Here is a 14,022-nt window from a genome sequence, read left to right as displayed (position 1 = left end):
GGGAATAATGCACTTTCTATTGGTGAAAGAATTTTCAAAATCGGTTCTGTAGTTCCAGAGATTATTTCCTACCTGCTTCCTACAAACAAACTTACAAACTTTACTTCTTTATAATATTAATATAGACTAGGATATTATAGTGTTTAATAACAGGTAACGTATCTTCATCAGCTCTTATAATAATTGTCAAGTGGTGAGCACACAAAATGTTCGCGCGATCTCAGTACAAACAGCTCCACCGGGCGGTGTGACTGTGCATTTTCGCGCACAATACCTACACCTGTTCATATTGTCTTGTTTCTTTTAAACTGTGGCCATGAAGACGAATAAAGCCAAATACGATGTTAACCCGGATCTAGCTAAAGAGCGGCTAAAATGCAATTTTAACATTGAGGAAGTTACCTACATAATTGATGGAGGGAAGGAAAAAACTTTGCAGAGAAAAAAAATTGGTATGTTTTAATCTGTGTGGCGTGTTTAGAAAAAGTTGCTAGGTAAGATTTATAAAGAACTCTAATGCCTAAGTACTAGACTACCTACCTACTTCTCGTTTCGTCTCTACATCTTTTCAAATTACTAAACACTAATACTTATCATACGAACCTTAACGTCTCGTATTTTTACACACCTTACGCTCGTACTATAGATACCTACTCGTAGCACAGAATAATATAATAGTACTAATGTACTTGTAGGAAATTCTAATCTGATAAATAAATACTATCCCTAGGTAAAGATAGAGTGCATTAGAAAGTTTTTGAGACTCCAGACTACACATCTTTGTGAACATTATGGAGAACTCTCAGACATGCCGTTTGCCTCACGATGTTTTCCTTCACCGTTAAATCAATTGCTATCCAATTGATTAAAACGCACATTATTAAATCCGGAAAGTTAGAGGTGCGTGCCCGGCATCGAACCCTTGACCTCCCAACTAGGAGGCTACTTTTTATACCGTCATACCAGTAAATGGAATAATTATTATAACTAGTGGTTCGTCTGAACTCTGAACTAAGATGGCCCCATAATTCCCATAGGATAGTTTAGTTTTTAAATTTCGTATGGGAGCCCCACTGAAATAAAGCTTTTTATAATTTTTATGCAATATTCGACTGAAGGCCATCATTTTACATATTATATTTAAATTTTAAATAATTACGTTCAATAAATAATTCAGAAGTTATAAGGCTCTGACACTCGGTCAATAATACCTATCTAAGCACCGAGTAGTAAACAAGTAACTAACAAAGAGCTGTAAAGGTAGTTATTATGTAAATATTTCGCGCTTAATACATAAATGGAAAATTTGCTATGACCGCGTTGATCTCTATAACGAAGTCAAACAGGTACGAATTAGGTATTGGAATAATAACTAGAAGAAAATATATAGAAGAGCTATATCTACCATCTCTATACCATCTAATAATATAAATAGTATAATCTACCTAGGTATTGTACGCTACAGATCGAGATAGCAATCGGGGTGGGGACGCCCCGTTTACCCGCATAGCCCCCGTGCTGACCCGGTGCGGGCGAGCGCATGTGACGTGCGGGTGTGCGGGGAATCCTCATGCATCATACCCCGATAGCCATCTCAACCTGTCGCGGACTACAGTTCCTGCTTTCTGTTTGGCTTCGAAGTTTGAGACTTTGGTAGCACGATGCAGTTATATGATAAGTTACATATAATATTATGATTTCGTGCAATTTCGACTGCATTATCACTCACTATCAGATAGATCGAGTGGCGTTGGTAAAGACTACGTAAGGAAGATAGCATAATTGTGGGTATTAAATAATTTGTACATACTTAAACAAACAAAAAATACATACCTATATATTTACCTGTTTCAGAAAGTACAGTACGCGGCCGAAAGTAATTTACATCGGCCTTTAGAATGACATTTCTGCTTTGTAGAGCGTTTAGTGGGTCTCAACGACAGGGACAACGTTCTACAAATCTGCTATCTCCTTCTAAAGGTCGATGTACATCGCTTTCGGCCGCATACATAAATATATTCTAATTCTAAATTCTTACTGTAGGTAGGTACCTCAAGGTAGGAGGAATAACGCAAAATTATTGTAAGAATGATAAAAACAGATTCAAAAATAGAGGTATGTTTGTCTTGATTAGCACGCTAATTAGTTGCCTTATATGAATATGTTAAATATAAATTTAGGTAAAAATTCTTTGCTAGTTTTTTGTAGGTCAGTAAAAATCCAGCAAATTCCATTTACTTTAGTAATTGTGCTCAATTACTAAAGTAGGTAGTAAGTAGGTATAGTCTGAAACTGGTGCTGATTCTGAACACACCTAAAATTTAGAGTATTTGCATCCTTTTCTTACTTATATAATCATGAAAAGGACAGACACAGTTTGACAGTTTTTAATTTAATTTAAAGCCGTCAAACCTCTAGCTGCCAGTCGCGAGCCTATGGTTTAAATTCGTAGCTTACAGTCTTTAAATATATAAAATTTACAGTCTTTAAATGTAAAATAGGCTAATTGACTCATATCTAATTTCGTCCAATAAATGATTATTTATTATAGTATTTTGCGTAAGACAACGAAATATATCAATAACAATTATTAAAAACGCAGGATGGATATATAAATCCAATTTAAAAAAATACAGTTTTTATTTTTATTTGTAACGCAGAAAACGCTGTCAGCCATAATGTGACGTCATTAAATATGTAAACAAAGAAATGTCATCCCTATGTAAACTAGTATAGAAGTCATGTTTATTAAACTTTGGGAAGTTATGCTGTTGTTTACAAATGCATGACGTCAGAGCACAGATAATCTATGGGCCAAACATGGCCGACAGTGTTTTCACCTGTCTAAGAAAAATATATTTTTAAATTAAAGTTTTACGGTTTTTAGGGCGCAAAAAAATATAGTGTTAATTTTTTTGATCTAATAGGACAAATATCAACCATTTAAGACCTACTTAAAAAAAGTGTCAACTAGCCTATTCATGCTCCGTCCTTTTTTAGCAATATTAAAAAGAAAAGATGCAGATACTCAAGATTTATTTTAGAGAAAAGATAAGAGAATCGGCGCGAAAGAACACTTTAACTGAACTCACTTGAACTCTGAGTGGTCAAGAAATGGAATAATGTCCATTCAATTCAATGAGACAGCTACTACTTACCTAATATTTAAGCATTGTTGTACCTATACGTAATCAATATTAATAGGTAGGTAGATACTTCGTGACATAGTACGTATCAATTTATTATTCCTCCATTTTTAACCGACTTCAAAAAAAGGAGGAGGTTCTCAATTCGTCGGAATCTTTTTTTTTTATATATTTTTTTTTTATGTACGTTCCCCGATTACTCGAAAACGCCTGGACCGATTTTGAAAATTCTTTTTTGTTTGAAAGGGTATACTTCAAAGTTGGTCCCATTTCAATTTGGTGAAGATCTGATGAACATCTTCGAAGATAGATACTGGAACTCCTCAACGGATAAGAGTAAATTGCTCGCGATCAGTGTAATAGCTTAGTAAACAGTAGATTTTTAACCAGTCATAGCATAATTCCATGGAGCCACTAAAAATTGTGAAATAAATTTTTTTCTCAAAAAAAATAAAAACCGACTTCGTTACACAAACACTAAAAATTGAAAAATAATTTAATTTATTACCGAATATATTATGTATACAAGAGTTAATATAGTTCCATAATAATATTTTTTGGGGTCGGTGCCAATGAGGTGCCATTGTGGAGTTCTATAAAAATATGAAGTCTAGACGATTCGCGCAGCTAAAGCTAATTGGCACCGGAACCAAAAAATATTATTATGGAACTATATTAACTCTTGTATACATAATATTATATTCGGTAATAAATTAAATTATTTTTCAATTTTTAGTGTTTGTGTAACGAAGTCGGTTTTTTTTTTTTTACATGCCCAGCCCTTGTGGAAAATAACCGGCCAAGTGCGAGTCAGACTCGCGCACCGAGGGTTCCTACAGTTGTTTTCGTCCAAATTTTGTACAAAAATCAAAAACTATTTAGCATAAAAATAAATAGAAATCTGTTTTAGAATGTACGGGCAAAGAAAGTACTTTCATATGATACCCAACTTGGTACTTATATTATTCTTACTTTGAAAGTTGAAAATATTAATTATTATTTGTTCATGAACACATTTCAATTAGTTTTTTGTGATGTAATGTACCTAACCAAAAATTTACGGTTTTCGGATTTTTTCCTTTACTTGTGCTATAAGACCTACCAAATGTCATGACTCTAAGGGAAAGGGCATTGTGGAAGAAATAACACTTTTATCATTCATCTAAGCTTTTAATATTGTTTTCCGTTTTCATGGCAGCCATCTTTAATTTTTATTATTTTTTATTATAGCGGCAATAGAACACGTTCTGTGAAAATTTAAACTCTCTACTACTTATTAAGGTTCCCGCTGAGACAGACAGACGGACGGGCGGACGAATGCGGATGGACAGACGCACCGACAGCGGAGGCTTAGTACCTAATAGGGTCCGGTCCCCGTCACACACCCTTCAGGTACGGAACCCTTAAAAGTGACTCTGAAACCTATAGTAATGCAAATGACTCTTTATTATGGTAGAGGACATCGCCCTAAACAATGGAGACTCACTGGACGAAGTCCCCGACGAGTGCCTCAGTATCAAGGAGCGTTACGAGAACGCCGTGAGGAAGTCCTGCGTCTACTCCAACAAAGTCCGACACGAGATGCTGGAAATTACGGGAATCGAAAATTTTGCGTAAGTACGAAATATTTAATAGGAAGCCAACAAAGAATTTTTTTTATATCTACATTAAAAGTTAAAAATGTTTGTTGAAAAATTACATATACTCATTTTTGTCTAGTGTGTTATTCGGAAAAGCCCAAGCTCAAACAAAGTCATTTTTAGATTTTGGCTCAGGTCCAATTTTTTCGGGTCGATCAAAATTTTCATCTAGGTACGTCAATTCAATATTTTATCATTATTCAATACATTGCAGAGATGAACTGAAATAATTTTTTTATGATTTTTCTAAAATTCAAGTGGAAAGTATAATTAAAGCAAAAGTAAGTTAATGGTTTCAATTATTGAATTTAAGGTCCCCAGTCCTTAGGCGCACCGCGGATGCATTCTTCAAGGACATCTCGCCGTTCATGCTGCACCTGGGCATGTTCGTGCCGACGCTCATGGGGCAGAGCACCCCGGACCAGCTAGCCGAATGGTTGCCCAAAGCCCTGGACATGCAGATCATCGGGGCCTATGCACAGGTATATACATATAGCACATGCTATAGTACGCGACAGGTTCAGATAAAGAAACATATAGATTAAGAAGTATTTAATAGAAATAATATTTTTCCAAAAAAAGACCATCGCTGCTGGTGCGTTTGCAGATTATATTTTACTAGATTTCACGTAATCCTAATAATATTATAAATGTGAAAGTGTGGATGTTTGGATGTTTGTTACTTATTCACGCAAAAACGGCTGAACGGATTTGGATGAAATTTGGAAACTTTTTATCCCGGAAAATCAAAGAGTTCCTGCGGAATTTTGAAAAATGTAAATTCACGCGGACTAAGTCGCGGGCATCAGCTAGTATGCTAGTAAGTTATAAGTACTTCATCATCATCATCATCATGATCAACCCATCACCGGCTCACTACAGAGCACGGGTCTCCTCTCAGAGTGAGAAGGGTTTTTGGCCATAGTCTACCATGGCCAGCATGTGCTGATTGGTAGACTTCACACTCCTTTGAGAACATTATGGAGAACTCTCAGGCATTTAAGTTTCCTCACGGTGTTTTCCTTCACCGTTAAAGCAAGTGATATTTAATGAACTAAAACGCACATAACTGGTGCGGTGGTGCACTGAGGTGCGTGCCCGGGATCGAAGCCCCGACCTCCGATTAGAAGGTAGACGTCCTAACCACTAGGCTATCACAGCTTACGTACATAAGTACTTACTCGTACCATATTTTGCCACAGACAGAACTCGGGCATGGAACATTCATAAGGGGTCTGGAGACCACAGCAACGTATGACCCCGCGAAGGAAGAGTTTGTACTTCACAGCCCCACACTGACTTCCTACAAGTGGTGGGCAGGAGGGCGTAAGTATATTCCTTAAGTTTTAGGAAGTGCCGTGCCTCAAAAGTAAAAAGGAAACTCTTCTTATAGGATCACTTTGCTTCACTTTTGAAGACTTTTTCTTGACAGACAGACAACAAAGTGATCCTATAAGGGTTCCTTTTTCCTACCCTAAACATGGGTGTAACCCTAAAATAGGTGTACTCTTGTATGCATCACGAAAGTTGGAACAGAAGTTGTTTTACTGTGCAGGTTCATGTAGTTACTAATTGTCCGAAACTAAGTGCTGATAATTGAGATCTACCAATGCACAGTTTTAACCCTAGCATAATAAATCCTAGATTTTTTATTCTTATTCTAGACTAGCTTATGCTGGCGACTGCGTCCACGTGGACTACACAAATTTCAAACCCCTATTTCACTCCCTTAGGGGTTGAATTTTCCAAAATCCTTTCTTAGCGGACGCCTACGTCATAATAGCTATCTGCATGCCAAATTTCAGCCCAATCCGTCCAGTTGTTTGAGCTGTGCGTTGATAGATCAGTCAGTCAGTCAGTCAGTCAGTCAGTCAGTCAGTCAGTCAGTCAGTCAGTCACCTTTTCCTTTTATATATTTAGAAGATAAGTAGAGGGAGATTCCAACATCAATGGTTTTACATTTGGCCATTTGATAACAATAAAAGTACCTAAGTTTAGTGCCAACCTGCCGTAATATACATCTTAGATTTCTGATTATCTGAGATGCCATAATATACATCTCAGATTTCTGATTATCTGAGATGCCATAATATACAACTCAGATTTCTGATTATCTGAGATGCCATAATATACATCTCAGATTTCTGATTATCTGAGATGCCATAATATACATCTCAGATTTCTGATTATCTGAGATGCCATAATATACATCTCAGATTTCTGATTATCTGAGATGCCATAATTGACATCTCAGATTTGCCAGCCAAAGAAACATCCATCGACATAGGAATACAGTAATACATAATTTTTTTTGGTAACAACACAATCAATAAACACTCAAACATCTTAACTAATTTATTTCAGTTGGTACAACAGCAAATCACTGCGTAGTGGTGGCACAACTATACACCAAAGGGGAATGCCACGGAACCCATTTATTCATCGTTCAAATTCGAGATCTGGAAACGCATATACCCCTCGCTGGTATAAAAGTTGGCGAAATAGGACCTAGAATGGGATTCAGCAGTGCAGATAACGGCTTCCTGGGTTTTAATCAGTTTAGGATACCTAGAGAGAATATGCTGATGAAACATGCTAAAGTTGAAAAGGTAAATTTTTCGTAATTAGGTATACCGTTTTACTGAAACGGCGCGTGAGACTTTTCAAAAAAGCCCTGATTGCGGTTCGTACTGCATCTTTTTAAGCCCGCAAATTATTTAATGCAGAAAAGCCGCCACTTTATTATTTTAAGAATTTTAGGTACCCAGTCATTGATATAGAATAGTAGGTATCATATCGCTTCATCAAGACGAATCTAATGACGTATCATTCATCAAAATCGAGTGAGTCGTTGAGTAGTAATTACGAGCGGACATTGGAACGGACATACATACATACAGGTCAAAAACATAACCTTCCTTTAGAGCCGAAGCCCAAACGAACAAGCAGCGAATTGCAGTCGGGTAAAACTCCCACAACTTACACTCAACCCTAGGAACCATTACAGTCAAGCGGTTGTATTTTCTTTTAATAGCTATATTGAATTGCTGCTTTATTCACAAATTATTTAGCAAGGAAATCCAAAATAATATTTTAGTTAGTAATTATGCGAAATCATTTTTAAGCATTCACTTTTTTGTAGCCGAATCACCGAATCTTTGATTACTAATAATTGGTCGCTAACAACCTAAAGTTGTTAACCCATCTTTATCTTCTACCCACGCACGTTTCTTCCTCCTTCCGTTGTTGCCTATCAAGTCAAATTCACCAAAATTGTTACTATTTCAGGATGGCACTTACGTGAAATCAGCACGGCATGGCAAACTAACATACGGGACAATGGTATTCGTCAGAGTGACCCTCGTAAGCGAAATGTCTTTCAACATCTCAAAGGCTGCGACTATAGCTATTCGGTACTCTGCTGTAAGGAGACAATCTGAACTTAGACCTAAGTATGTATTTGTGTCTAACATAATGACTTAGTACTTACACCTCTTCTTCTTTACCCAATATGTTTAAAACCAGCGCAAAGGTCGCGCAAATTTATTAAACAATCACTTAAAAGTAACTTTGGCAGCGAAGTCATTATCGTCAGGTTTTAGTGATAAAGACCGGCGAGGTACTGCTCATAGTGGCAGTAAATCCTAACTCACAAATAGGCACAAGGCATACCGCATAGGGGTTATCTTTTAGAAGATCCTTTGAAACGGGAATATTTCTCTTTTAGGATGTCCTACTTAGGCCCAATAAATCGCTAGGAAGAACTACTTTGTTGTAAAACCACTAAATTGGATAATTTATTTGTCTTTTATTTTTATTTATCATCATCATCTCAGCATGCGGACGTCCATTGCTTAACTTTTCTAAAGAGCGCTATTATACCACACCTGGTCTTCAACCTTTCTCATCCAGCCACTTTCCGGTTCATTCATATTGTCGGTCCATCTTGCTGCAGGGTGTCCCACACTACACTTACTTGTTCACGGTTTCCATCGAATATCATATCCAACATATTATCTTATTAGTCTTAATTATAAATTTTTACATTCCAGTGAGCCGGAACCTCAAATCTTGGACTACCCGACCCAGCAGCACAAGCTATTCATATGCATAGCAACCGCACACGCCTTCCAGCTTACCGCTAGCTGGCTTTGGAACACCTACGAAGTGGTTATGGCTGACATGAAAAAAGGAAACGTTGATGCATTGCCTGAGGTATTTCTACTTACTTATTTTCATTTTTACTAGCTTTTTTGATTCTTCTTACTATCTTGACATCGCTTTTACTTAAACTGGTAAAACCTCGTTGTAAATAGTCTTTGAAAATCTGGATATTTTATTGATTATATTATTTTTGAAGAAATATCAAAATTAGTGTACACTAACTAATTTGCTAGAAAATTTGAATAGATGAAGAAATATTTCGAAAGATCTGTCTACTGAGAACCGTGCCAAAATCACGTCTGGTCTAACCTCATGTAATCTCTGGTCGGTGGTATTAACGGTTCAAGTCCGGCTGGCTGGCAGTCATCTTACATAACCTGTCATACTGGTGAGCGGTCTCTATTCGCGAATACGGTTGAAGGTTATGCGATAGATACACTATAACATATAGTTTTTCATAATTTCAGCTTCACGCATTATCAAGTTGTCTAAAAGCTGTGAGCACATCAGATGCACTGTCACATATAGAGCAATGCAGATTTGCGTGCGGCGGCCACGGGTACATGTTGTCTTCAAACCTGCCCTTCCTCTACTCCTTCGTCGCAGCTACCAGGACCTATGAAGGCGATTATACTGTTCTGCTTCTGCAGACTGCGAGGTAATCTGACAAATATGTCATTTCAATTATCTACTCTATCTGCTCTATACGCGTTACCTCTTGGGCATTGGGTACTTTTTAACATCACACGAGCACATCCATACCTTGTAGTATCTGACGATGCAGTCTATGATGAAAGCGAGTTAGCTTGGAAGAAATCAAACCCATATCAACCCAAACCCAGTTGGTTTCGGTACGATCCCGTGTAGAAACCGGAATCGTACCGAAACGCTAAATCCCTTGGCGGGTCTTTGCGTTAGTCTAGCAACGCAACGGCTGAAGCCTCCCACGTGACTAAAGTTTTATCAACAATGGTTCAACTAAGTTCCGATGAGTTGGATTCATCTAAAACAACCAAACTTACCGAGGGTTAAATGTCGATTCTTACCATTCTTTAAACAAGTTTTCTGACCTATTACTTGCCGTAATTTTCAGGTTTTTAGTAAAAGCCTGGGAGCAAGCGGAAGCTGGCAAAGGTGTGACGCAAACTGTATCTTACTTGAATAGGTCCGCAAATAGCAAAAGAGTGAAATGGGACAATACTCACGAGGGCATCATTAAATCATTTCAGGCGATTGCTGCAGGGTATGTTGCTTTTTGATTTTTTTTTGGATCTATCGTTATGCGAGGAATAGTTGCTATTACATTACCTGGATGAGTAAGGATAGTTGTTAGCGATGGATGACAATTTTGACGCTGCGGAACATTAATGGAAAATAAAAAAAATACTTAACGCTGAGATATTAATAGAGAAACGATGATTATAATGACGATGATTTAACGATGTTTATACAGAAAAAAATAAGTGGCAGATATCAAGACAACTAAACGGAGTTTAGGTACCTCCTAAAAATATTGGGATCTTTATCTAATGGAGATGAACATTTTTTTTATTTCAGTAAAATAGCTCAATGTGTAAAAAGTATACAAGATCGAATAAAATCAGGGATGGATTATGAAGGTGCGTGGCTCATGACGACTGTTCAGTTAGTTGGAGCAGCAGAGGTAAGAACACTATTAAATACAAAAATTATAAAGCAACAATACCATACCAATGACAAGTCCCAAGGAGCCACTGGATTCAGGAGGCGCGCAAGACCGTGGAGTGTGGAAGTCCCTGCAAGAGACCTACGTCCAGCAGTGGACGTCTATCGGTTGATAATGATAAAGATGTTAATTCAGTACCGAGTTTGCCTACAGAAAGGGATGCTTTCAAGATAAAAAATTACATTAAAGTTACGTAATACTCGTATGCCGTTACCTAGATAGAGTTTTGAAAATATGTTTGCCTCAATAATGTAATGTTCGCCCGTCCATATAAAATGATTTACGCCAACTTTAATGTTACGTTAACTATAAAAGTTAAGTACATTATAATCTCGCTTCTCTTCTTTTGATCGTTTAAGTACATTTTCGTAATGTTTCTAGATTTTTTTAAATAAAAATAGCGAGCAAGAGAGCAGGCGGGTCACCTGATGTTAAGTGATTACCACCGCCCATGAACATTTGCAGTACCAGAGGAAGTGCCAATGCGTTGCCGGCCTTTAAGGAATTTCTTGCTCCGCCCCTTGAATAACTCCATGTTGTAATCTAATAGGGACACCGTCGAAGGGAGTTGATTCCACAATTTGCATGTGCGTGGAAAAAAGGATCTGGTACAATACCGACCGTTGTTTAATAACAAACCCGATGTTTAAATTCAAATACTTTAATTGCAGAAAAAGGATTTTAAAATCATTTACAACTTTCACAGGCACATTGTCGAGCCGTCTTAATTGATACATACTGGAACGAAATGAAAAGGATAACTAAAACATCGAGTGAGAACGTGAGGAAGGTGTTGCATCAACTGGCAGTGTTGTATCTCATGTACTGGGCACTCGAGAAGACGGGTGATCTGTTAAAGGTATAGAGGTACAAGCTTACGAAAGTGATTGACTCACCTTAGCTCCTGCTTCATACAAAAACTCAAAGTTCGACTTAAGTGCACTCATTGAGGTTCAACAGGTTGACTGACTAGGTAGTTTATCAACCTCCTGTTAAGTAATATTGAAATGAGCATACGCTCATGTTAATATACCAAACGCCGTAGTTAGTGAATATGTAATTCTTAAAAATTAATTAATTCTAATAAATAAAACCGAGATTTGTTCATCCACTGGGTGCCTGTCAACCATTGTTTTAATAATTCGTTTTGGTCCATGATATCGATAGTGCATTATGAATCCGAAAAACCTGGCAAATATAGATTTGATTTTTGAAAATGTACTAAACTTACTGTTTTATAATATAGGAACCTTCATTAGTCCGTCATGGCGATAAGACTATGAGTGGGGTGGGCCGGCTCTCGGCCGAGAGGAGGGGAGCTTGTTTTTATTTTTTCAGCTACCCTCAACTGACGTGTGAAAGTGGATGGCGGTGCGTGCACGGTACTACAGTGTATAACTGCTAATCTCTTCGGACGAATACGAGTGTAATTTTAGATAAGTAAATAGAGTGTCTACTCAAAGATTTTTGTTTCATGTTACAGTATTCTTCGGTGTCTAAAAAAGATCTCGATGAACTGCAAAGGCGATACGAAGAACTTCTAGCAGAATTACGACCAAATGCCGTGGGACTCGTTGATTCCTTCGACCTAAGAGATGAGGTCAGAGACTCAGAGCCAATATTGCTATACATTACAATAGTTCCATCATTATAACATTTGTATTTAAAAAATAATTCATATAATCAGGAATTATAATACTAATTGTATCCTGAACGTATGATCGATGGTATCTATAGTATGAGATTAGATTTCGTTTTGTTAGATGGGCACAATTAAGTAGATACCCAAAAGAGGTTGTAGTAAATTTTCTTACATTTCTTCAATTAAAATTTTCATTGGTCTCTGTAGAATCAAATTTTTTGTAAATCTCTTTGTTTTTTCAACACTGTACAGATTTTAAGCATAGGTATAGATAATTTATATTTGTTGCAGATCCTACATTCCTCTCTGGGCTCCTACGACGGCCGTGTCTATGAGCGTCTGATGGAAGAAGCCCAGAAAAGCCCGTTGAACGCTGAGCCAGTCAACCCAAGCTTCCATAAATACATCAAGCCACTCATGCTTGGAAAGTTATGATTTTAATGATCTAGTCCATAATATGTAAATTCTAGAACTTTGTAGACTTTGTTGTTGGGGAATTTTGTATAACAGAAATAATCGAAGTTAATGTAGGTAAGTTAGACAGTTTGAATAAAGAAACTGGTATTATTGGTGCTATGCCCGCTTGCAATGGTGCAAAAAATACTGATTGCATTTCTGCAACGAATAGTTAGGCAAATTCCTCGCGCAAAACATTTGCCAGACCGAAAGATGCGATTAATCGTAATTAATAATCTCGTAAGAATTTTTTGAATTTTTTGACAGGGCCAAGGAATTCACGATGGTCTTTGCCGAAAAAGACATTCTTACTTAAGGTTTCTAACTTATTAAGCACCATTTTCTAGATTTTGTAATAAGGGTACAGTGTACACGAGTCGATAGTACATTCTAACAGATTGTGTAAGGTGGAATGTGGTTTCAATACTTGTAACGAATACCAAAGAACGTTAAGAACATGACTCAAAACTCGACTGGTGAGCTCCTGCTCCTAGTAAAGAAAGTAGATCCATGGACTTATTATCAGCTAGTAGATAATTGAGTAGTTATATATTTTAGACGTAATTTAAAGTGCTATTGTAAATAAATTTTATATCTGTGATAAGATAAATTATATTTTTGGTATGGTGATTGTTTGACATGATAAATAAATTGAGTGATTAAAAAACTGTAGGTGGTATTTTATTTAATAGCTAAACTACTTATATAATACCTATTGATTATAAATGCCGCAAAACATCGTAATTAAGTTATAAATTAGATTGTTTTAAAACTACAGATAAAAAAAACTACTTTTGAAATACTTTTCAATGTTAAATACTACAGTGTTGTTGGAACCTCTACTTACTAAGCACTAACCTACACTAGGATAGACGATATCGAACATGCCATAGGAAGTAGCTGGTCACAAGTGGCATAAAATTGTGGAGTGTGGAAATCCCAACAATAAACTTGCATCCAGCATTGGACTTTGATCGGTGGAGACGACAATGATGAAACACCGCAAAAAAACTCCGACTTGGTAACATTAAGTTTATTCAACTCAGGGAAATATCTTAAAATTTTGCTTCCTAGGCTCCATTGACGGCATTGGTATAACACGTGATTGCAACCTTGACGTTGTAAAGAGATTATAAAGAGCGTCAAACTGCGGTGCACTATGGCAATTATTGCAAAATAGCAAAGTTAGGGAAATTAAATTTAAAGTCATATCATACAGGCGTCCTTTAGGCGAACATAGATCAGCATTACTTTTCTTCAAATGTAACC

At 36.9% G+C, this 14,022-nt stretch overlaps 1 protein-coding gene across 2 annotated transcripts; it reads left to right on the top strand.

Annotated features, from left to right (window-relative positions):
* Positions 1–204: 204 nt before the first annotated feature.
* Positions 205–13,405, top strand: LOC117993204 (acyl-coenzyme A oxidase 1-like). Of its 2 annotated transcripts, none has more exons than XM_034980958.2 (13): positions 205–452; positions 4,603–4,759; positions 5,100–5,268; positions 5,989–6,112; positions 7,151–7,395; positions 8,075–8,238; positions 8,839–9,001; positions 9,418–9,608; positions 10,044–10,193; positions 10,508–10,613; positions 11,362–11,514; positions 12,139–12,255; positions 12,589–13,405. In XM_034980958.2, the coding sequence occupies exons 1-13, from the start codon at positions 317–319 to the stop codon at positions 12,730–12,732; spliced, it is 2,019 nt and encodes a 672-aa protein (XP_034836849.1). In that variant the 5' UTR covers positions 205–316; the 3' UTR covers positions 12,733–13,405. The 2 variants fall into 2 exon arrangements, with proteins under 2 accessions (XP_034836849.1, XP_069363219.1); XM_069507118.1 differs by lacking the exon at positions 205–452 and adding an exon at positions 1,254–1,260.
* The last annotated feature ends 617 nt before the right edge of the window (positions 13,406–14,022 follow it).

This window comes from Maniola hyperantus, chromosome 2 (genome assembly GCF_902806685.2).
Source record: "Maniola hyperantus chromosome 2, iAphHyp1.2, whole genome shotgun sequence".
NCBI lineage: Eukaryota > Metazoa > Arthropoda > Insecta > Lepidoptera > Nymphalidae > Maniola > Maniola hyperantus.
The sequence above is the reverse complement of the archived record's forward strand: the minus strand, read 5'-3'. Positions and strand labels throughout refer to the sequence as shown.

Excerpts from the sequence above, each read along its gene's own strand:
- LOC117993204 (XM_034980958.2), top strand. The coding sequence starts at position 317 with ATGAAGACGAATAAAGCCAAATACGATGTTAACCCGGATCTAGCTAAA. Across the intron at positions 6,113-7,150 it reads CAAGTGGTGGGCAGGAGGGC|TTGGTACAACAGCAAATCAC; the intron begins GTAAGTATATTC and ends AATTTATTTCAG. Across the intron at positions 10,194-10,507 it reads TTTCAGGCGATTGCTGCAGG|TAAAATAGCTCAATGTGTAA; the intron begins GTATGTTGCTTT and ends TTTTTATTTCAG.